Below are 23,788 nucleotides of genomic sequence, written 5' to 3' on the forward strand. Positions count from 1 at the left end.
TGAATGACGAGAAAAATATTGCTAGCACAAAAATGTTTTTTAACTTATGCTATAGACATGACTGAGCTTATTAACAGGCATGTACTTCTTGTCAGATATATATAGTAACAAAGCTAAACACTCATTATTGACCAGTTTGTGCAGTTTTGTATCAATGTCACAAACATATGATTTATAAGAACTTTGTGAATCCTGGCCCTAGGATCACAAAACGATCAGTTTAAAATTGTCATAATTTTTTACTTAGCCATTCAAAGAGAGCATCATGCAAAGTGACATAATACATGATTGGCTAAGCAAAAGCTAGCATCTAAATCCTGGTGCGTGAAGTCCAATCTGGACTTTCCTATGGAAACCTGGTCCATTCATAAGGTACAACTAATCGCTCACCTGCTGTAGGACCGAATTCATGTAACAGGTAGCACCAGCATTCTTCAGACCTACAAAGCCTTTAATCGGCCTCGGACCAACAGGAGGTAGGTATTCCCATTCATTGAGGGGTTGCTCACCTGAAAATGTCACATGGATTCTCTTCAAGATCAAAATAATTTTGCATAAAATTTGCTTTGGATTTTATGATTTGTTACAAATATGACTCACTGAATACTAGAATTAGCATCTATTCCCCTGTGTGATGTGGCCTGAGGAAACTTTACCACAGGGTAAATTTTTAAAGTTTACAATGATGCCTAGTTCTGAATTGTAAAATCTTACCTGGAAGGTTGAGATTTTTCTGCCTATATCATATAGATATTTTCAATAAGTTTCTATTAGTGAAATATAAGAAAATATAATCGAAGCTTTTATCACCATTGAACCTGTAAGTTATCTATGTAAGGATAAATATTTAAACATTGACTGTTCTGAATGCAAATAAAGCAAAAGTAGAATAACTGCTCCTTTTGCAGCATAAAGGAAAAGTTTTTAGTATTTGAATACACATCTGTTATCAGGTTTGAAGGTAATTCCTACTAGATATAAGCTGTGGTATCAAGTCAACTTTAAAGATAACTTCAAATGGCTGTCCTTACAGGTTGTCCTCACGATATTTACCATATACAGGATGTCCTTACAATATCTTAGATATCAGTTTGTCCTATCAATATTTACCATATATAGGTTGTCCTAACAAAATGTACCATATTAAGGTTGTCCTATCAATATTTACCATATGTAAGGTTGTCCTATCAATATTTACCCTATATAGGCTGTCCTAGTAATATTCACCATATATAGGTTGTCCTAACAATATTTACCATATATAGGTTGTCCTAACAATATTTACCATATATATGTTGTCCTAACAAGAGATCCCAGAGGGATCTTGGCGCCCACCATTGAATGATCTTCATAGGTTCCATGTCAGATTGATCTTTTCTCTACTTTTCCCTTCATTTTACTAATCTGTGCAAATTGAGACATCCCTCCAGTACTTTTCAAACAAGGGAATCCTAGCTATATAAGAAACTTGAGATTTAACGATAATGGCTGTTTGTTTGCCAGGTTGTTTTTCAGGACAGACTGGTCCAAAAATGCAATACAAGGGACCAAGGGGAACCTACTTATGAAATTTGAGAAAGATCCATTCAGTACTTTGAGAAATAGAGATAACAAACTTCAATTGTCAAAATCCAAGATGGCGGTCTGTCGGCCATATTGTTTTCCAATTGATCTCAAAATGCAATATGCATAACTAGGCACCAAGGGGAACCTCCATATGAAATTTGAGAAAGATCCATTCAGTACTTTCTCAGAAATAGCGATAACAAACTTCAATTGTCAAAATCCAAGATGGCTGCCTGTCGGCCATGTTGTTTTCTGATTGGTCTCAAAACGCAATATGCATAACTAGGCACCAAGGGAAACCTACATATGAAATTTCAGAAAGATCCATTCAGTACTTTCTCAGAAATAGTGATAACAAACTTAAATTGTCAAAATCCAAGATGGCTGCCTGTCGGCCATGTTGTTTTCAGATTGGTCTCAAAACACAACATGCATAACTAGCACCAAGGGAAACTTACATATGCAATTTGAGAAAGATCCATTCAGTACATTCTCAGAAATAGCGATAACAAACTTCAATTGTCAAAATCCAAGATGGCTGCCTGTCGGCCATGTTGTTTTCAGATTGGTCTCAAAACGCAATATGCATAACTAGGCACCAAGGGAAACCTATATATGAAATTTGAGAAAGATCCATTCAGTACTTTCTCAGAAATAGTGATAACAAACTTCAATTGTCAAAATCCAAGATGGCTGCCTGTCGGCCATGTTGTTTTCTGATTGGTCTCAAAACGCAATATGCATAACTAGGCACCAAGGGAAATCTACATATGAAATTTCAGAAAGATCCATTCAGTACTTTCTCAGAAATAGTGATAACAAACTTAAATTGTCAAAATCCAAGATGGCTGCCTGTCGGCCATGTTGTTTTCAGATTGGTCTCAAAACACATCATGCATAACTAGGTACCAAGGGAAACTTACATATGCAATTTCAGAAAGATCCATTCAGTACTTTCTCAGAAATAGTGATAACAAACTTCAATTGTCAAAATCCAAGATGGCTGCCTGTCGGCCATGTTGTTTTCCGATTGATCTCAAAATGCAATATGCATAACTAGGCACCAAGGGGAACCTACATATGAAATTTGAGAAAGATCCCTTCAGTACTTTCTCAGAAATAGCGATAACAAACTTCAATTGTCAAAATCCAAGATGGCTGCCTGTCGGCCATGTTGTTATCCGATTGGTCTCAAAACGCAATATGCATAACTAGGCACCAAGGGGAACCTTCATATGAAATTTAAGAAAGATCCCTTCAGTACTTTCTCAGAAATAGCGATAACAAACTTCAATTGTCAAAATCCAAGATGGCTGCCTGTCGGCCATTTTGTTTTCAGATTGGTCTCAAAACGCAATATGCATAACTAGGCACCAAGGGAAACCTACATATGAAATTTCAGAAAGATCCCTTCAGTACTTTCTCAGAAATAGCGATAACAAACTTCAATTGTCAAAATCCAAGATGGCTGCCTGTCGGCCATTTTGTTTTCCGATTGGTCTCAAAACGCAATATGCATAACTAGGCACCAAGGGAAACCTACATATGAAATTTGAGAAAGATCCCTTCAGTACTTTCTGAGAAATAGCGATAACAAAAATTGTTTACGGACGGAGGGACGGAGGGACGGACGGACGGACGGACGGACGACGGACCACGGACGCAGGGCGATTTGAACAGCCCACCATCTGATGATGGTGGGCTAACAATATTTACCATATATAGGTTGTCCTAACAAAATGTACCAAAGTAAGGTTGTCCTAACAATATTTACCATTGTAAAACATCTCTGTTAACATCCCGGCTAAACAGCGAAGGTTGGGGAGACAATTTGTACAAAGTGCCACTAAAAGTTCAAACGCAGCTATCACAGTTGAAGACGTGGAACAGACTGGTACAGCCTGATCCGACGGAAACTCCCCGTTTAGTTTCCTACTCTGCAGCACTATCTTAGAGGCTGGGAACAGGAAATCCTCCACTATCTCCTGTAAAGTAATATTAAAACCAATCTGTTAATGAATCTCTATTACTGCAGAAAGACAAAACAGCACATTGATCCTGGACACAGGATATCATCTAATTCTACTGTAAATATACTTATTTTAGTGTTAATCTTATTTCAGCAGTAATCTTATTTTAGCGGTAATCTTTTTTTAGCGGTGATCTTATTTTAGCATATCAAAAGCCTTCAATTAAATCATTACTGCACTAATGCTATATAAAGTCATGTGGGTTGGTGGGTACCGATTTATCATTTAAATCCAGTTATGCTCTAAAATTAGAGTTGGCCAAAATAAATATGTTTACAGCATGTAATTAATGACATGTCGATTTTAACAGCTAAAAGATTGTCATAAACACAAAACCAACTTGATGATCTATCTATCACAAACTTGTTTTATAAGTATCACATTGTAATCCTTTTTATAATCCTTTTTTCTACAGAAATAAACACAATTTTACCTTGATGAGATTAGCTCCTCCCTTCTCTGAGCCAATATTATATTTTTTCTCCGATGACTGGAATGCTAAGAGTTCACGTGTGATCCCCAGATGTCCCCCTAACAAAGCTTCCTCAACCACCACCTCTCCAGTGTTCACGACATCATCCTAGTAGTAAAGATATATCACATCCAACTTATATCTATAGTATATCATCCTAGTAGTAAAGATATATCACATCATCTTATATCTATAGTATATCATCCTAGTAGTAAAAATATATCACATCTAACTTATATCTACAGCACATCATCCTAGTAGTAAAGATATATCACATCTAACTTATATCAACAGCACATCATCCTAGCAGTAAATATATATCACATCTAACTTATATCTATAGTATATCATCCTAGTAGTAAAAATACACCACATCATCTTATATCTATAGTATATCATCCTAGTAGTAAATATATATCACATCTAACTTATATCTACAGCACATCATCCTAGTAGTAAATATATATCACATCATCTTATATCTACAGTATATCATCCTAGTAGTAAATATATATCACATCCAACTTATATCTATAGTATATCATCCTAGTAGTAAAAATATATCACATCATCTTATATCTATAGTATATCATCCTAGTAATAAATATATATCACATCCAACTTATATCTACAGGACATCATCCTAGTAGTAAAAATATATCACATCATCTTATATCTATAGTACATCATCCTAGTAGTAAATATATATCACATCATCTTATATCTATAAAACCACATCATCCTAGCAGTCAAGATATATCATCAACTCAACATATTTATAGAATATCTCAGAGAGGAGTTTGATAAATAACTAGAGAAAACATGAAAAATTATTCCTATATGAAAGGCATATTCAGTCTGGAGAGTTTATTTTGCAATGCTGAGTCCATTGTGCAACATCATTGAGTGATGACATCACAAACGTTTAAATATGTGTGTCATACAATATTACAGAATTAACAAATGAAGAAATAAGCAACATTGCATATGATGTAAAGAAGGAACTAAATATAAACATACTTCACATTACTATTAATTACTGAAGTATGTCTGCTTAGTGTTGTTAAAAAGAACATCTTGCCCAATAAATCTTTCTGATTTTGTAGAGAAAATCACCAAACAACTTCCAGAATTATTTGTACACATGTCAACATTAAGGAAGTACTTAAAGTTATCAAGGATACAATAATTACAAATGCTTTTACATTTTAACTTAATTGTATCTCTATTTAATACAAGGAATGTTAAGAAATATTAAAAAAGAAGAAAGAAATAAAAAATACCCTTGTTTTAATCAGCCAGTCAATCTCATTACTCAACAACTTCTCAGCATTAGGCAGCCTCACATCACTGGCACACGCATAATTCAACAACCTGTCAGGTAGAGAATACAGAGTATTGTGTTTAAGATTTAAAATATCTTTAACTGTTGGATGATTGAAGTTATGGTCAAATGTGTGAAATTCCATCAAGGTCGAAAAATGAATTAATTTATTGATAATATATTAATATCAAAGGACAGCAGTTGATAGATATGATTATCATCATAATAATTTATATATCTCGGAAATGACACACCATAGGGTATGGTTATTAAATTTGTTTTCTTTGAAATAGAAAATATTTGTTCTCTATGATAACAATAATTTGTTTGTTTGCTGGGTATATCACCGTTAACAGCCAGGGTTATTTTGAGGTGGGGTCTCCATGTAGTAGTTGGTGACTATCTCACTAAACAACATACGAATGGCCCTCCACATGCCATCCAGAACAATTTTGGTATTGTGTCCAAGCTACCCAAGGACACAACCATGACAGCACTGGCCAGCCCATTTCTCAGCTTCTCGAGAAACACAAACTGACACAGGTAGGGAGCTTCGAACCACCCACCTCGGATCATCACCTGAGATTATATGGCCGGCGCTCCGACTGACTGATCTATCGTGGCCCCTTATAACCACAGTAAATCATTAATCACAAATACATACTTGCAAAGTAGACTGAAGTATTCATGGGCCTGCTTTGCATTCTCTTTCACAGATTCCTACAAAGAAATGAGATAAATACAACTGTTTATTCTAAATTAACTATTACTTATACACAATCAGTGGATATATTTTCAAACAATATCATGCATGCCATCTTCCTAGTAGGAGATAGCATGACATTTTGTGAAAACTTTCAGGCCTCAGAACATTAAAATGCCATAAAACTATATTTTCTGCTAGAATAATCAGGTTTTAAAATCATTCAAAATCAGTAATCATCATCCAAAATGTAATAATCATGTCTAAATCATAGAGATCTAGACAGATGCTGAAGAATCAAACTAGAGCAACATGTGTACATACGTTCAGTTCACAGAAGAGAAGAGTAATGAAGAAGACCATCGGCCGAGTGCCTCCACAGCAGCGTGTGGCCATCAGGTAGAACTGCTCGGCAGCAGCTACTCGTACGTGGCTGAAACAGATTACAAATGATTCTTAATTCTTAAAGGCTGAAACAGATCACAAATCATTCTTAATTCTTAATGGCTGAAACAGATTACAAATGATTTTTAATTCTTTATGGCTGAAACAGATAACAAATGATTCTTAATTCTTAACAATTTCGTGGTATGTTAATGATATATATAAATAGGGTTTTGTGCAAGTATGTGCGACTATGTAAAGGAGTATTTGTATTTGATGTACTTTGCATTAATGAAAAACTTGAATAAAAAGATAATTATAATAAAATGAAAAAAAAATTTGTGGTATGTCAAACCTCAAAATGTCTTATATATTAAATCATAAATTCTTCATGAACTTCTTGATTTCATCAAATCTGAATGGGTCATGCAAAAGAAGTTAATAAGATCACTGAATTTCCCCTCACAATTCTGAAATATTACCAGGTATCCATCATAATTTACTTCTCAACTGCTAATTTAAGCCTGCTTAATCCAATACGAAGTTGTTAGCAGAACTCATGTTAATATCGATTGTGTCTGTGCTATACGACAAAATATTCTAAATATAGAGATGAGCCATGAGAATCAGTAATAAGAATACCTGTGGCTACACAGGAGGAGCAGATCTTTGATGAATATCTGCCACGCCTTGTCTTTGTTGAGGGCATCTAATGCAGGAGGACACAGAGCCAGACACACTGTCAACACTTCCAGGGCCTCTCGTGCCACTGTCAGGTCATCAAAATCAGTATGGTCCTTTGGCTACAAAACAACATTTAGATTTCAGAATATAAGTCAGCATTCTTTTTTTAATCTTACAGGTCAAGAATACAATAATTAAATCAAAACTTTCAGAAATGAATATGGAAGTAAAAGAAACTCTCCACATACTTTATACATCATCTCTAACAATTAAGGTTAAAATCAGTTTATCTCAATGAAGCATATGGCGAGCTAACAGTTCTAGATTTTGATCCTCCAAAATCATATCACAGATTCCATAATACTTTAGACATTGACACTCCTGAAAAGTCATAACCTAGATTTTGTAGAGTATTAAATAGTATGCTTTCATATAAATCAACTTTATTTTAAACCACAACTGTACTAACCTTCTCATGAGCTTTGTGGATTTCTTCGTTGGTAGCATGGACAAGGTGCAGTGAGCTGCTACTGGAGGCCCACGCTATTTTCTGTATAGCCTTAATGGTGGCCAGGTCAGGTATTGTCTTGGTCGCCTGAGACAGAACGGTACACAATAACGAACAGTTACTACAGATTGGTTCCGATTAATTTATAAGGTCCTTTATCAACACCCTTGTTCTGATTTTGAGATTGTGACCCAGATTTGACCTAGATTTGCATAGCATGTGTTGTTGAACGGGAAGACGCCCCTTCTTCCAGAACACCTGTTTTTTTTCTCCTTGTACTCCATACAAATATATTTTTGTTCATATTTTACCCATGTTTTATCAAATTTTAGTTTGAAACACTTTTTTTTGTCAGTAATCTGTTTGTTTTTGATAACATACCAACTATCCATAAGTAACAAGTATAAACTAAAACACTTTAATTAACTGCTGTAAACTGAAAACTCATCTGTCATCAACAAGAAAATGAGCCTTACATTATCAGGCAGGTTTTTATTGTATGATATAAAAGCTGGAAGAAAGTATGAAGTATAGAGTTAATGAAATTAACATTTTATCAATTTACACATTTAAACACCAACACTGATTTTTGAGTTTTCAATTGGTTTTCCACCATCCTGATTTTTTTTGGATTTAGAACTGGTTCTGAAACAATTATGTTTGTAAGAATAGGGTATGGCTGACCTGGTCGAGAAGTTGTTGTCCTAGACGCATGGCAACATTCTTAGTGGTGAACTCAGAGGTGGGGTTGGGAATATACTGGAGGGCCTGCTGTAGGATCACCGCATGATTGTGTTCTGCGGCAGTGATGTTCGGGGACTGAGGGTCGGCATTACATGCATCAACTACAACCTGGAACTTGGCGTGGCTCACAGTCGTCAGCATCAGTTTACATACCTTCATCACTGTCACATACACATTCCTGGAACAGCAGATATGTAATAACAGATAGTGTAGAAATGGTTATTGTGAGAGATCACGACCTCAAGTGACCTGTATAGTCAATACAGGGAAAACATATGATGATACTGTATTTGAATTGTATACAGCATGTTATTACATTGATACTGTATTCTACCTTGAAAACACAATTGCCCCTATATATTACTTTAAGCCCATACCTCACTCATTTGCCTTTACAATCTTTAGTATTTAAACCAAAGGTTATTACAAAGAAGCGTATTAATCAGTTTTTATCCCAATTTGATACGGAAACTTGTCCTTGTAAATGGTTTTCAGTGCATACTGATGTGTTTTTATCAATGTGCACAGTACACTTATGTAAAATAGGTAAACATAATTATAAAATTCTTAAAGTATAAATAGTAACAGAGAATAAATCAAAAATTAGTTTTTAATCATGAAACATGTCAAAGATAAAACTGAGGTTCACTTTATTCCACTGAAATAAACTTGGAAAAACAAACACATGATTTTACCTCTTTGAATGCAAGTCAGCAGCTGGCATGAAGTTGTTCTTGGTCAACATATTCAACGACAACTGCACTCCTCCACTCTTCACAAAGTTAAACTGAAAACAAAAATGAAACAGTTAAATTAATATAGTATGTATTTAGTACTTTAGTAAAATCTGTTGATAAGATATTGCTAAGGACTGAAGAAATATATGCTTTATAAGCGGAAATTGTTATATCTGTCATTGGGAACTCACAGGCATATTTCATAGCAAAGAATATGGACTAATTCACAGCACTGTTCAGATAACAAATGATGTAATCAAGTGATTACTATGCATTATTTCTATTGCTACAGACAACATTTTTCTAGCATGTGTTTTTTAGAACTGACCACTTATGTGAAGGACTAACATAAACACTGAAATGTAATCAGTTCACTAATTACAACAAAAACAACTGCAGTTGGCGACTTGACCGTTTGTGTGTAATCCAGCATTGTAAGTGTTTACCAATGTGTGCCTTACATGTACTCGTGTACGTTATACAAGGTCAAATTGGGTGTTGGGTTATATCATTAATATGTTGTTTATGTAAACATTGTAACCATACTAATTAACAATGTTTATATGAGTGTTATGATGGGGATTTTCTATTCAAACATTATTGCTGGAAATACGTAAGAACTGGATATGTCATAGATTTTACTGTCAATTGGTCCAGCAAATAACTGGAAATGTAAAGGCCATTGAAGTTCATAAGGTGACTCAGACATCAGAAAATTACACATCCAGGAACTTTAAAAAAAATTAAAGCTTTTACAATCCATCTTAATTTTCTTTAAGCTTTTTTCAGATATAATATAAACTGCAAACAATATCCTCAATCATATTTTCTATAAGTGTTGTCTGCAGCATTGGTCTTTTTAGCCAAACTCCACTGAATATATTTATTGAGTGTCACACCACTCCCATGTGTAATGTAAAGCACAAACCTGAAAGTCAAAGGCATCCTCTGACAAGGGTTCTCCTGCAGGCATCAGTAGGCTGTAGCATACCTTGTGTCAGAAAAAAGTTCACATTTTATTATTTGTTATACACCAATAAAATATGTCCATACTCTAAACAACACTCAACAAGTCTTCCTTCAGCTTCAGAATAATTTGATTTTAAAAATATTCTATTTGTGTAAAAGTTTTTAGTGGAATAAACATGCATTTAAAGATTCTTAAATTTAACATTCGTCACGATGTTTCGGGCTTAGATTCCCAACTAAAATAGTACTGGTCTGCTACAAGAACTGTGATGGTTTTCTTGTGGGACTGAGTTCCTGGTATATTGAGATCACCTGTACACTAACTTAACAGCTTTACAGCCAAACCCACAACCAACAGTTCAGTGTTCTACTGATTGATGAACAGGTTATTTTCCTCTGAATGTGATGTGACAATGACCACAACTTTAAATCTATTTCAATATTATATTTCTAAAATACTTACCTCAATATTGTACAAAGTCTGAGTGGTGGAGGAATTGAAAAACATAAGCTCTAACTGCTGTGATAGGGAGGTTTCAGATCTAGTGTTTTCTGCACATATACTTCGCAGTTTATCAACGGTGTGAGTATCTGTAACACATTACAAGCTCAATTAAAAACATTAAAAGGTCTAAAGTTGGACAATTATTAGTACAGATTACCATCAAATTGACACCAACAAATTGTTCTAATTATAGGTAAACCTGTCTACCTAAATATATCAAAGCCTACCTGAATATATCAAAGTATTTTCATGTTTGTAAAATAAGATCACATCATCAGATTCTTTTCAGAAAGTCTATGGATGCATTTTTCTCTCTCTCTCTCCAAGTGTGATATCAAATTATCACAAAAATATCAATATATTTGAAAACATCCAATCAAAACAACAAAAATAAAAGTAAATTATAATTCATGATAATAATACCCATAAAAATTCATCACTCTAAAATTGTAACAAGACAGTTTACGACAGATGAACAACCCCACATTATAATGTCTCATCAATGGGCATACAGATAATTTGAAGCAAAAAAGATTGACAATAAACATCATTAGCTCCTTTGCTCAAAGATACTTGAATACAGAAGTTTGTAATTATAGAGAGTGATAAAATATGTATACCGGCAGGCATGATTTTAAGAAGTATTCTGGCAGTGTCTCGGAGTTTGGGAACCTGTAACTGACAGCCAAGGTCAGATAACTGGAACAGGAACTGGGTGTACTTGAAATTGTTGGATAGCAACTGAAATGTACACAAATACAACATTTGATGAAGAGTTGAAGTAAGATTTTACTCTTGATACATAAAGCACAATAAATATCTAAGTGAAATACACCAGTAAATTCAACCAGTCAAAATCATGTTCAAACTTTTTTTGTTTCAATATCAATTTTCTTTCTTTTTCTTTCCCTATCACATTATTTTTTATATTTGATATCAATTTTCTTTCTTTTTCTTTCCCTATCACATTATTGTTTATATTTGATATCAATTTTCTTTCTTTTTGTTTTCCTATCACATTATTTTTTATATTTGATATCAATTTTCTTTCTTTTTCTTTCCCTATCACATTATTTTTTATATTTGATATCAATTTTCTTTCTTTTTGTTTCCCTATCACATTATTGTTTATATTTGATATCAATTTTCTTTCTTTTTGTTTTCCTATCACATTATTGTTTATATTTGATATCAATTTTCTTTCTTTTTGTTTTCCTATCACATTATTGTTTATATTTGATATCAATTTTCTTTCTTTTTGTTTTCCTATCACATTATTGTTTATATTTGATATCAATTTTCTTTCTTTTTGTTTTCCTATCACATTATTGTTTATATTTGATATCAATTTTCTTTCTTTTTGTTTTCCTATCACAAATAACTAGGGTACTTTTACTCAAGATTAGTTAATTCACAGCCTCTTTTAGGATAAAATGCCATGATATTTTGATTTCAGGATTTCTGACTCGGTGATAACAACATACCACTCCTGGGAGACAGTTCTCGGCCTCTATGTTAGGCCCATCAAAAGTGTGGTGGGGAGAGCCTGCAGAGCTGTCAGAACTGCTATCTGGACTAGAGGGCATATTGTTTCCAACTTGGACAAGTTTGGCAGAAATAAGCTACAAAATAAAAACCTTTGTGTAGATATTGGGAAGAATTTTACAGACACTGTTAAAGATAACTTCAAATTACCTTTCATTAACATATTGATTTGTTAAATATCATGATATCTTGATAATTGACAAGAAATTGCATGTAGAGTTTATATGTCCAATAAAAAGCATCCTCTCAATACTGTACTGTTATCAATCATCTTCACATTATCATTATTGAAGGTAACTTTTCATGGTCTCATAAAGAAAGAATGAATACATATACATGTACCAGGCTTGTGTTCTGTTTTGAACAAACTTTATGATATTTAATCTAAAACATGATGAACACTCAATGGAATACAATAACTTACAGTTTTGTCCCGGAGAGGAACCTGTGAGATGAGGCGTTTGTCTTCCGCTGGATCCAGGATTTCTCCGTTTGCATATAAATCTACTTTGATGTTACTGGCAGCCTTGACCCTGGTTAAAACCTGTCTTCTTATTGCACCGACAGTGTCATTAGTGTGTGACCAGATATCAAGGTCATCTGGCTGGCGTCCTTGACTGGGAAATCGTAAAATCAACGACACCAATCTCCCTCGGCAAGCTCTGGATGAGTACAAACGCAATGAGAAGGGCAATAGATTTGTTTTGTACAATTACGATTTGAAATGAATGGGAACTTCAGGATACTTGAATTTTTGCCTTATTTTATTTTACCGGATGTTACTTTTACTTGATACTTTTCTTTGTCAACAAGATAGTGAAGATAAAATCCTGAAATTAACACTCCCTGTAAATAAGGCTTAAGTAGGGAATAAGATCAATTCTTCTATTTGATACTTTTCTAGTCAAAATAAAATTATCATATTAAACTTATTTCAACAGTTCTGTAAAGACATAAACTTCATGAATTTTACAACAATTGTATAACAAGTTATATCAACTGATATTAATTTCTCTGGTTGTTGACCCAGATGGAAGAGCACAAGGGGTTTGCTGTGAGAAGAAACTGAGAGTTCCTGGAGAAAACTTGCATGGTCAAGCAGGTGACCCCACAGCTTTTAACATCCAACCAGGTGAGACGCAAGTGTGTTACCACTGTGCCACCCAATCACCCTAAAATAGTGTTCAAGCCTTACAGACCGTGACAGAATCTATCTTATGGATGGAGACAGACTCTATTTTACCATCTGAAACAGAATCTATCTTACCAACAGAGAGGGAATCTATCTTACCAACTCAGACTAAAAGGGAATCTATCTTACCAACAGAGAGGGAATCTATCTTACCAACAGAGAGGGAATCTATCTTACCAACAGGGAGGGAATCTATCTTACCAACAGGGAGGGAATTTATCTTACCAACAGAGAGGGAATCTATCTTACCAACAGAGAGGGAATCTATCTTACCATCTGAGAGGGAATTTATCTTGCCAACAGAGAGGGAATCTACCTTACCAACTCAGACTAAAAGGGAATCTATCTTACCAACAGAGAGGGAATCTATCTTACCATCTGAGAGGGAATCTATCTTACCAACAGGGAGGGAATCTATCTTACCAACTCAGACTAAAAGGGAATCTATCTTCCTTAGAAGGAATCTGTCTTACCGACTGAGGGGAAGGATGGTTCTCTCCTCATTATATGCTTCATCACATTCTGCGACATACTCTTTCAACACAGTGAGAACTCGCACCATTCGCGTTGTCTCCTGCATCACACGATTAGTACTGTCTTTATCCTTTTCCAGGACACTCACAGTGTCATATATAGCTTTGAGTCTATCAATACATGACTGGATAAAGTCCTCATGAATTTCTACTTGGTTTTGTAACAAACGTGGACCCAAGTTAGTGAAAATGTCTTTCAGTAATGTGATAGCTTTGTTTGAAACATCATCTGGACTCAACAACACAACCTGAAAAAGTCAGAAAATACAATACAGGTCAGAGTTAGATGTGCATGTGTATACTAATTACATCTCGCTTGTCCCATCTTGTCAATTACTACACGGTGAATTTATGTATTTCCCTGCCAAAACATTGTCAGTAACTACACGGTAAATTTATGTATTTCCCTGCCAAAACAATCAATATCCATGATAATCACATAGCAAACATTCTATATGTGTTGCAGTTCTGTTAATCATTGCAAGACAGGAAGTGCAAATTTGCCAAATCACTAGTTCTCAAAATTCACCCAAACATGATTTCACCCCCAAAAAATATCAGTTTCTGAGATTAGAGAAGAAAAATTGTCAAATATTTTTCAGTGTTTGTCTTGTTATGACTATAAACTAATTTTTAAGTGAATTCTAATTGGGAGAAATGATATAGCAATTTCCCAAAATCTAATTTATTTACCCAAAACACACCGAAAAGTAACACCACAGCTTACTTTTAACAACGTTTCTCCTGAACATCTTCAGTATGCCGTCAAATATATTACTGGTTAAAACATGGGAAATTTACAGATTAATTCTACCTTGAAATGTCATTATTAATTGAAATGTAAATATTGTACAATCAACATAATTAATTTTCAAACACTGAAACTTACTCTCCACATGTAGTCTAAACCAATCAGCTCCATATCATCCATCATGTGACCTCCTCTTCTCTTGGCAATTAGTTTACTCTCCTTTACATTCACATTCTTAAAGAATCTCTCAAAACAGCTGTAAACAATAAACAAAACATGACAGTACAACTTTATCAAACTGTCCTTAACATTCAAATTCTTATCGAGACAATCCCTCAAACTAGATATAAAGACAAAAAACAGTTCCGTCTTACATCTTCAGATATGTGCAAGTTAAATTTCTACTAACAAAACAGGTCAATTAGAATGTTTTTCTTCTAAAAAAAAAATTGATATGAATTTTTCTGTTTTACATTAAATTTTGATCATGGTTTAAATTTCCTTTACACTAGATTAATTTAGTATATTAATAAACTGACTTACTTCATTCCATTCTCAGTAAGGAGACTGGGATCCAGTTGAAGAATATTTTGTTCGAAGAAATCTCGAGTGATTTCAGGGTCTAAGTCTGGTTCCTCTCCCATCAACTATAAGGTATGATACATAATGTTAATAGTCATTAATAAAAATCTGTGATTTACAAAAAAATCCTTTTCCATTTCAAAAATAATCTGAACAACTATATATTTAGTGTTATTTCTTGGATTAGTTACCTTTGCAAACCACTTGAAACAGGACTCTCTGTCGGTGGTGTAGATAGCATTCTCTGCTAGACACTGCCAAATCTGTCTCGCCTGGGACTCACAAAGCCACAATTGTCCATCCTTCAACAGGAACCTGTAAAGACATATATGAATTGCTTCAGATGACTTTATTTTCAAATATGTTTCAATGACTTTGTAATATATTGACCAAGGGATCTTAGTATCTATATTTATACAGTCTACCCTGTAATAGTGGACACCCTTATATAGTGGACACACGTCCATAACAGACAGTGCCAGGAATCCACAATGAAAATCACTTTATAAATATTGTATATATAGCGGACACTTCCCTAACGTGGGTAGCAGAAACTTACTTTTGTCTGAAAGGTGTTAAAAATTCTGTATAACCATTGCCATGTGTTATAATTTGTGTGTAAAAAGTCTCTAAATAACCAACAGAGCCTTATTTACCCAACTCCCCTAGCGGCAATACTAACATAGTCAGCCACTACATCAGTCACTAATTGCCCTGTTTTCTCAATCAAGGGACTGTACATCTATTTATCTTTTTAAAATATTGATGTGTTCTCTAAGAGCAACAAAATGAACAATTCAATATGAATTACCTTTACTTTAATTTTTACTATATTTTAGTATTTTTTTCTGAATTTTGTGCTGCTGTAGTTTGATATTGTGAGGAATCATTTTGAAACTGTTACTTTTGAATATCAAAACTATAAACTATAATACTAATTTCTGTGTCTGGTGAATCTTAAAAATTAAAAGTTTATCTTTAATTGTTTGTTTTTTATTCATTTGTTAGTGTTAATTGTATCATAAATACAATAAATCAAGAGGTATATACATAGTGTACGGTGATCAAATTTTTGGTTCATGCTTGGTTTTTGTTAAATGTTAAATTTATAAGGGACATAACTTGTTGAACCTCTATACAAAGGACAGCTCTCTATAATGGACACTTTTGCCTTTTCCCTTGGGTGTCCTTTATACACATGTTTGACTGTACTGTGGGCCCATGGCAAAAATAACTTCAGATGGTGAGATCATAACATGCCTTCCAGCACCCCATACAGTCCTTATATAAAATAATTTACCAAGGTGCAAAAAGTAACATTCAAGTATGAAGTCTGTTTCATGTAAAACCAAAAATACCACAAACTGCAATTAGGCCTATTGGAAATCAGTCTTGATTAATGAAATTGTCCATTTTGACATTGTAAGACACACAAGACAAAAAAAAATTGAAAATTAGAATTTAAACGTCTAAAACTTTCTTTAATTTTATATTTCAAGTTTTACATTTCAAAGCTTACCTTAGAAACCTCAACCTTTCTTGAATCTGTAGTATGTGATTAAATCGCCCATCTGGCAAGATATTAGCAGAATCGGACTCTGGATTCTCTACAAAGGTAAACATATAATGTAAAATATAATTATTTATTTTACAACTTTTCGCAAAAAGTAATAGCTTAAGTTAATCTGTCTTGTTGGCTCTGATGGAAGCATGGTCCTACTGTGGGAGAAAACCCACATGGCCTTGCAGGTGATCCCATGTATTTTGTCTGATAGAAGAAACATGTAATTTAGCTAATGAAACAAGAAATGTTAGCAAGCCAATGTGAGGTGATATAACATACTGCAAACATATTATTTTGAACATTAAAATTTTCCTGCATGATTGATTTTAACCAGATTAGCATAACAAGGAATTGAAACACCTACATTACTTACCAATAGGCACATTCATAAGTTAGCAGAAGGCTTTTGTCATGAAAAGCACTAAAATAACATAACGGCCAAAACATGTATAGTTACAGTAATGTAACTGAAGATAAGAGATTGAGGAGAGTCACGAATGGCCACCACTTAATAACTATTCAGTAGCTAGCTTGTGGTATTAACACAAAATCAGAGGACTTATTTTTTTACAAAATGGTCATTTTGAAATCATTCCCATTCTGCACAGCTAGTTATAAAGTTACAAACTTGTAAGGAGTGTGACTGTGATGTTCTCCCTTCACACGAGCATAGTCAGCATACTCACCTTTTGCATAGGCCCTGGCCTTTGTCATGTAGGAGGAGAGGTTCTGTGCCAGTAACATGACTATGGAGTGGTTGCTCTGCAGCTGACTTATCACCATGTTCCTGTAGTAAACGTGTGGGGTCCGCTGTGGTGGGTGTGGAAAGTTCTGTGGAGCCTGGGTGGGAGAACCATTAGTCTTAAATCAGATAAAATAACCTTTTGTTTCCATGGTTTGTTTTCAACAAGGAACCTCATTTTTGGACTTCAATAAGTGGCTTTCAAATGATTCTATTCTTTTTGTTAACCAATTTTGTCACTATCAGAAAATCTGTTCAGAGTTGATATTGGGTCACATTATACTTCCACCATACAGTTTTAATATTGACAATGTATCATCTAATTTTCCATCAACTATTCCAATCCTACTTTGTGATTATTCCTCTCATCTTAGAAAGAAAAGCATCCAAAGAAATAAGACAGGGATCAAAGTGACACCTATTTTAGTGGCCACGGCAACCAGTTATTGACCTATATGGCAAGGCGCCTGCATGGCCACTACAAAATGGTGTAAATTTGCGATTTGGTTAATCTTTCAAAGGTTGCAGTCAATGCTAAAATGATGCTCACAATCAAAAAGTTAGAGATGTTATACTGAACGAAAGAATTAAAAAAAAAAAAAAATTTTTAAGTTAAGACAACTTGGATACTTTGGCGACTAACTTTTCCAATTGGCATCTAGATTTTATAACTTATTTTGGTAGCCTTTGTATTTTGCTACCTGGTAAAAATATCCACTTTGCTCCCTGTAAGATTCCACTTTTCACAAAATCAAATCTAAATCAAACCTGCATATCATTGTACACAAATACAATAATCAACAGAAGTGGAAGGCAATCAGCTACTTAACAGTACTTTTCTTTCAAAAATATATTTTCATTTCTAAGTAAATACGAAAAGATTTCACTTCTGTGTACACTGCTTCCTGTCAATTGTCTACCTATTGGAACAGTAATGAATATGGTATTTCCTGGTATTTTTTAAGCAGAAGCAGTAAAAAGAAATACTTCAAAAAAACTTTGGTACAAATGTCACTTCAACAAGATGTCATTTGATAAACTTTGGCACAAGATGTCATTTCGATAAAACTTTGGTACAAGATGTCATTTCGATAAAACTGGTACAAGATGTCATTTCGATAAAACTTTGGTACAAATGTCACTTCAATAAAACTTTGGTACAAGATGTCATTTCGATAAAACTGGTACAAGATGTCATTTCAATAAAACTTTGGTACAAGATGTCACTTCAATAAAACTTTGGTACAAGATGTCATTTCGATAAAACTTTGGTACAAGATGTCATTTCGATAAAACTTTGGTACAAGATGTCACTTCAATAAAACTTTGGTACATGACGTCACTTCAATAAAACTTTGGTACAAGATGTCACTTCAAGAAAACTTTGGTACAAGATGTCATTTCGATAAAACTTGTACAAGATGTCATTTCAATAAAACTTTGGTACAAATGTCACTTCAATAAAACTTTGGTACAAGATGTCATTTCGATAAAACTGGTACAAGATGTCATTTCAATAAAACTTTGGTACAAGATGTCATTTCGATAAAACTTTGGTACAAGATGTCATTTCGATAAAACTTGTACAAGATGTCATTTCAATAAAACTTTGGTACAAATGTCACTTCAATAAAACTTTGGTACAAGATGTCATTTCGATAAAACTGGTACAAGATGTCATTTCAATAAAACTTTGGTACAAGATGTCACTTCAATAAAACTTTGGTACAAGATGTCATTTCGATAAAACTTTGGTACAAGATGTCATTTCGATAAAACTTTGGTACAAGATGTCACTTCAATAAAACTTTGGTACATGACGTCACTTCAATAAAACTTTGGTACAAGATGTCACTTCAAGAAAACTTTGGTACAAGATGTCATTTCGATAAAACTGGTACAAGATGTCATTTCAATAAAACTTTGGTACAAGATGTCATTTCGATAAAATTTTGGTACAAGATGTCATTTCAATAAAACTTTGGTACAAAATGTCATTTCGATAAAACTTTGGTACAAGATGTCACTTCAAGAAAACTTTGGTACAAGATGTCACTTCAAGAAAACTGTGGTACATGATGTCATAAACACCTACATTTTTATTGCGAAATGATTAAGTTTCTCTGTTCTTACCTCTGGAAACAGTTGACATATTTCCCTGATCTGTTTTAGGGAGGGAAGTACCCACTTATCATTCTTGAGTTCCTCCACAAATTTGGTTATCCACGTCATTTTCTGTGTGTCTCTATCCTGGAATCAAATTAAATTCATTCAAATTCATTTATCATTTGCCACTCTACATTCTGATGACACCATTCAGATTACCTTACGATCTTTTAATTAATTGTACGTCAATTTTACAGATTTCCTCACAGGTAGCTGAATTAAGAGCAAATCCATATTGAAACCATGAAAAAAATGTCTTGAGTTCAATACCTCCCTCCCCCAATTTTTTTTTTCCAATTTGTTTTTATCTCAAGATTTAAATCAAATTTCAATATCTGAGAAAAATCATCCATGCAATGATTGATGGAAACTGACATCAATATTCATCAACTTCTATCCAAGAACAAAGGACTAGATAAATATGTAATCAATGGAACTTTGGGTAAATGACATCATTCAAAATGTTTTGATAATTATCAACCAATATTCTGTTCGTTTTGTAAACTAAAATAAACGTTAATGAGGTTTGTGTTTCACAAATCATAATAAGATGAAATATGAGGCTAATATTTCACTATTGATGACTTACTTGAGAACAGCTGTAATCCAGGATTTTGATGTGAGCGTTGAGGGCCTGGTCCATGATCTCTGTCGGCACATCTTCACTATGAGCCAGGTTCCATAACAGCCCCAGTACCTTGTGTGCCATCACGCCTTCTTTGTCATCCTCGGCAAGTCGTCGGATCAGTTCCAGGAGTTTCTCCCTTTGTTTCTTTGAAGCTTGAGTCCAACTCCCCTGTAAAACAGATCAAATCTCTTATCCTCAAGACACACCACAGAACTGTACACAAATATAATTATGCTGTAAACAGAACATAATCAAATAACAAGCTACAAATCAAATAAATAAATAAACAATATTTATACTGTATGATCGATAAAGCAATTCATTCAGGTAAATAGTCAAATTTTTTGTATTTTTTTTTTACAGTATAGGAAATTCTGATGAAACATGTTTTCAATGTTCTTGATTGAGTCACTCACACACATGCAGAAAAGGCAGTTACTATAAAACCCAAACTTTAATTAAGTAGGGGGTATAAAAATTCAAAGAGGAAAATGTAATTCATTAAAGTGAAAAATATTTTTTTTATACCAACAGAAGCAAAGACAAATCAGCAAAGCAAACAATTTCAAATGCTTAGCTTGCAAAATGTTTACCTGGAAAGCTTCAAACAGATGATCTAGCTGTTCTGGTGAAAAATCCCACGCCAACTTTGCTAGCAAGTCATGTACATTTTTGACAATAGCATCGTGTTTGCCAGACTGAAATACAATAAGACTTTTGCTATGAAAATGTTACACACAAAAGCCAAAACAACACACTGCTTCTGAAACAACAAAATGATGTATATGTATGGTTTAATGCAAAATCTGTGTAGCTGACTTAATGTTGAAATAACATTTCCCCCCCAAATACCAATAAGAGTAACTTTATCTACAGAAACAGCTTTCCATTTAAGCATACAATACAATTTTCATTTGGGACAATTTATTGAGTTTTTCTCTCTCATAATTTCAAATTAATTCAATTAATGCAATTGGTTTTTTTTTTACAATTTACATAGCAACTAAATTAACATGACCAATTCAACCTGGACCAGAGTTTGTATGTTCAAGTTTATCTAGATGTTTGGCTTTTTACCTGAGCCTCCCACAGTGTGTCCAGGTCGCTGCCTGTAAGGGCCTTCTCTTTGATCATAAAACGTAGGATCTTCTCCAGTTTCTCCACGTACTGAGGCTGATGTAGACTGTCCCCCAGCACGATTGTCAACACGTGATTATTCTGTATCCACTCCTATAAATATAACAATACTTAATGACAAAAGACAACTAACACACATTAATACAGAATATCTTATTCTATATACGGCCAATACATCCAAGATTTTAAGAATATTCTTCAATGTTTATCTCCATGACAATACCAGTTTTGAACAAAATGACTAATTGGTAGTTCTTTTTTTGCAATGAATTTGTTTACTCTATAAAATGTATACATAGTTCAGGTATTATGAAAGCTAAATGACCAACTTACCGCCATTTTCTCTGCTGTGAGCCATTCATCTTCATCCACCTGTGAATGTCGACTCGACTGGAATGATACATTGGCGATCACCTTATTCACCTCATTCAGGGCATTCATCTTACCATTGAAAGAGGAGATCTTCAACAACCTGTAATGTAAGACAAATTGTTTATCAATTTACATAAGGAAAGGAAATAATGAATCTTTATTCAGACAGACAGGAAAAGTTTGATTGAAAATACAAATAATTGCAACAATAAAATTCTGACTTCTACAACTCTAATCAGAATGGATGTGGGACGTAAAAGTATGGAATAAGAAGCCTTTCAAAACCTTTGAAGTGAATTTTGATACAAAATTGGAATTAGAAGCTTTTCAAAACCTTTGAAGTGAGTTTTGCTACAAAATTAGAAAAAATCCAAATCATTATAAAAATCCACCAGTAGAAATTATATCATTATTTATTACACAGTATCAATAAATCCCTTTGAAACACTTTATGATGGTATGTGCAAAATATGAGGCCTAGATATTGAGTTAGCAGCATTTCAAAAACTTTTGATGTAGGAAGCGGAGGCTGCTCCGACATTGAGGGAACAGTAATCAGCCTAAAACTATCTGTGACTGGTGAGATAACACTTATATGTGAAAGGACTCAAAAGGAAAATCACCTGCTCCATATCTTATATCTGGGCTAACCCTTCTGAATCATTCCATATGGACTTACCGCAGTATCATTTTGAGTCTGAAAGTCTCTAGAGCTTTGATTTTCTCCTCCTGGTTTGGTAGTCTATACACAAGTTGTTTCAGGGCTTTGATTATAGATGAGAGAGCATCATTCTTTGCTTCGGTTTTCGATTCTTTCTTCAATTCCTCATCCGTCAACGAATCCAGGAACTTTGGCACAATTGCCTGTTTTAAGACAAACCGTGATGAAGTCATTGACTATATGTAAACCTTTAACGGCTAAATTACCTTGTCACATATGTGAATAGTTGATTGTTTAATTTATCAAATAAGCAAATATCTAGTCAAGCAATATTTCACAACACATGCATTTTTATATGGGATACTTACAACTATAGGCATAAAGAATTTCTCCACGCTGTGTGGGGTTAACACTTCAGCACACTGTCCAAATGGCCTATGAGGAGAAAAAAGGACCAACGCTTTAGAATTTCAACTATAAATATGACCATGATTAAACATACATCATGGATTATGAGGATAGTAGATTCATTCTATTAGTATCTATTCTCTTAGCAACTACTACTAGTAGACTTGATGAGTGTAGCAATACTTCTAAAGTATAATGTTACAGTAGTAGAAATTAAGTGTTACAGTCCACTAGAGATTTCTCTATCTAATCACCCTGGAGTGGTTGATTTTAGTCTTACAATCCACTAGAGATTTCACTATCTACACCCTGGAGCGGTTGATTGTAGTCTTACAATCCACTAAAGATTTCTCTATCTAATCACCCTGGAGTGGTTGATTTTAGTCTTACAATCCACTAGAGATTTCACTATCTACACCCTGGAGTGGTTGATTTTAGTCTTACAATCCACTAGAGATTTCTCTATCTACACCCTGGAGTGGCTGATTTTAGTCTTACAATCAACTAGAGATTTCACTATCTACCTAACAGTTGAGTGGTTAATTTTAGTCTTATAATCCACTAGAGATTTCTCTATCTCAATCACCCTGGAGTGGTTAAACTTAGCCTTATAATTCATTATTGATTTCTCTATCTACATCACCCTGAAGTGGCTGATTTAAGTCTATATCACATTAGTTTGTACACAGAACTCACTTGATGAGTGCCGCAATAACAGGTACAGACAGCTGTGGTCCTCCAGTAAAGCGCTCCAGCAACGTTGAGAATCCTTCCATTGTTCCAAACTTGTTCACAAGGTCTACCAGCCAACCCTTCAAACCATGATATTCATAACATTATTATAATGAGTATGCTTTTAACCAATATCAAACTAAAACTGT

General features: G+C 34.1%; 1 protein-coding gene across 2 annotated transcripts in view; it reads right to left on the reverse strand.

The window, feature by feature from the left end:
- The window catches only part of LOC117342187 (probable ubiquitin carboxyl-terminal hydrolase FAF-X), a 47,531-nt gene that overhangs the window by 17,774 nt on the left and 5,969 nt on the right, over positions 1-23,788 (reverse strand). Inside the window, exons 6-34 of one of the 2 annotated variants that reach the window (XM_033904237.1) lie at positions 23,604-23,719; positions 22,868-22,934; positions 22,518-22,702; positions 21,800-21,938; positions 21,407-21,559; positions 20,923-21,027; positions 20,291-20,497; positions 19,669-19,785; positions 17,480-17,633; positions 16,749-16,836; positions 15,421-15,544; positions 15,191-15,294; positions 14,786-14,903; positions 13,837-14,144; positions 12,596-12,833; positions 12,111-12,248; positions 11,247-11,367; positions 10,585-10,712; positions 10,081-10,143; positions 9,111-9,202; positions 8,356-8,593; positions 7,633-7,758; positions 7,122-7,282; positions 6,420-6,528; positions 6,057-6,112; positions 5,352-5,442; positions 4,030-4,176; positions 3,341-3,551; positions 391-509 (exon numbers count right to left, since the gene is read on the reverse strand). In XM_033904237.1, the coding sequence (XP_033760128.1) occupies positions 391-509; positions 3,341-3,551; positions 4,030-4,176; positions 5,352-5,442; positions 6,057-6,112; positions 6,420-6,528; positions 7,122-7,282; positions 7,633-7,758; positions 8,356-8,593; positions 9,111-9,202; positions 10,081-10,143; positions 10,585-10,712; positions 11,247-11,367; positions 12,111-12,248; positions 12,596-12,833; positions 13,837-14,144; positions 14,786-14,903; positions 15,191-15,294; positions 15,421-15,544; positions 16,749-16,836; positions 17,480-17,633; positions 19,669-19,785; positions 20,291-20,497; positions 20,923-21,027; positions 21,407-21,559; positions 21,800-21,938; positions 22,518-22,702; positions 22,868-22,934; positions 23,604-23,719 (4,023 nt within the window). Of the gene's footprint in view, positions 1-390; positions 510-3,340; positions 3,552-4,029; positions 4,177-5,351; positions 5,443-6,056; positions 6,113-6,419; positions 6,529-7,121; positions 7,283-7,632; positions 7,759-8,355; positions 8,594-9,110; positions 9,203-10,080; positions 10,144-10,584; positions 10,713-11,246; positions 11,368-12,110; positions 12,249-12,595; positions 12,834-13,836; positions 14,145-14,785; positions 14,904-15,190; positions 15,295-15,420; positions 15,545-16,748; positions 16,837-17,479; positions 17,655-19,668; positions 19,786-20,290; positions 20,498-20,922; positions 21,028-21,406; positions 21,560-21,799; positions 21,939-22,517; positions 22,703-22,867; positions 22,935-23,603; positions 23,720-23,788 lie in introns of both variants that reach the window. The other variant, XM_033904236.1, reaches the window with a different exon arrangement.

Source organism: Pecten maximus, chromosome 14 (genome assembly GCF_902652985.1).
Source record: "Pecten maximus chromosome 14, xPecMax1.1, whole genome shotgun sequence".
Taxonomy (NCBI): Eukaryota; Metazoa; Mollusca; class Bivalvia; order Pectinida; family Pectinidae; genus Pecten; species Pecten maximus.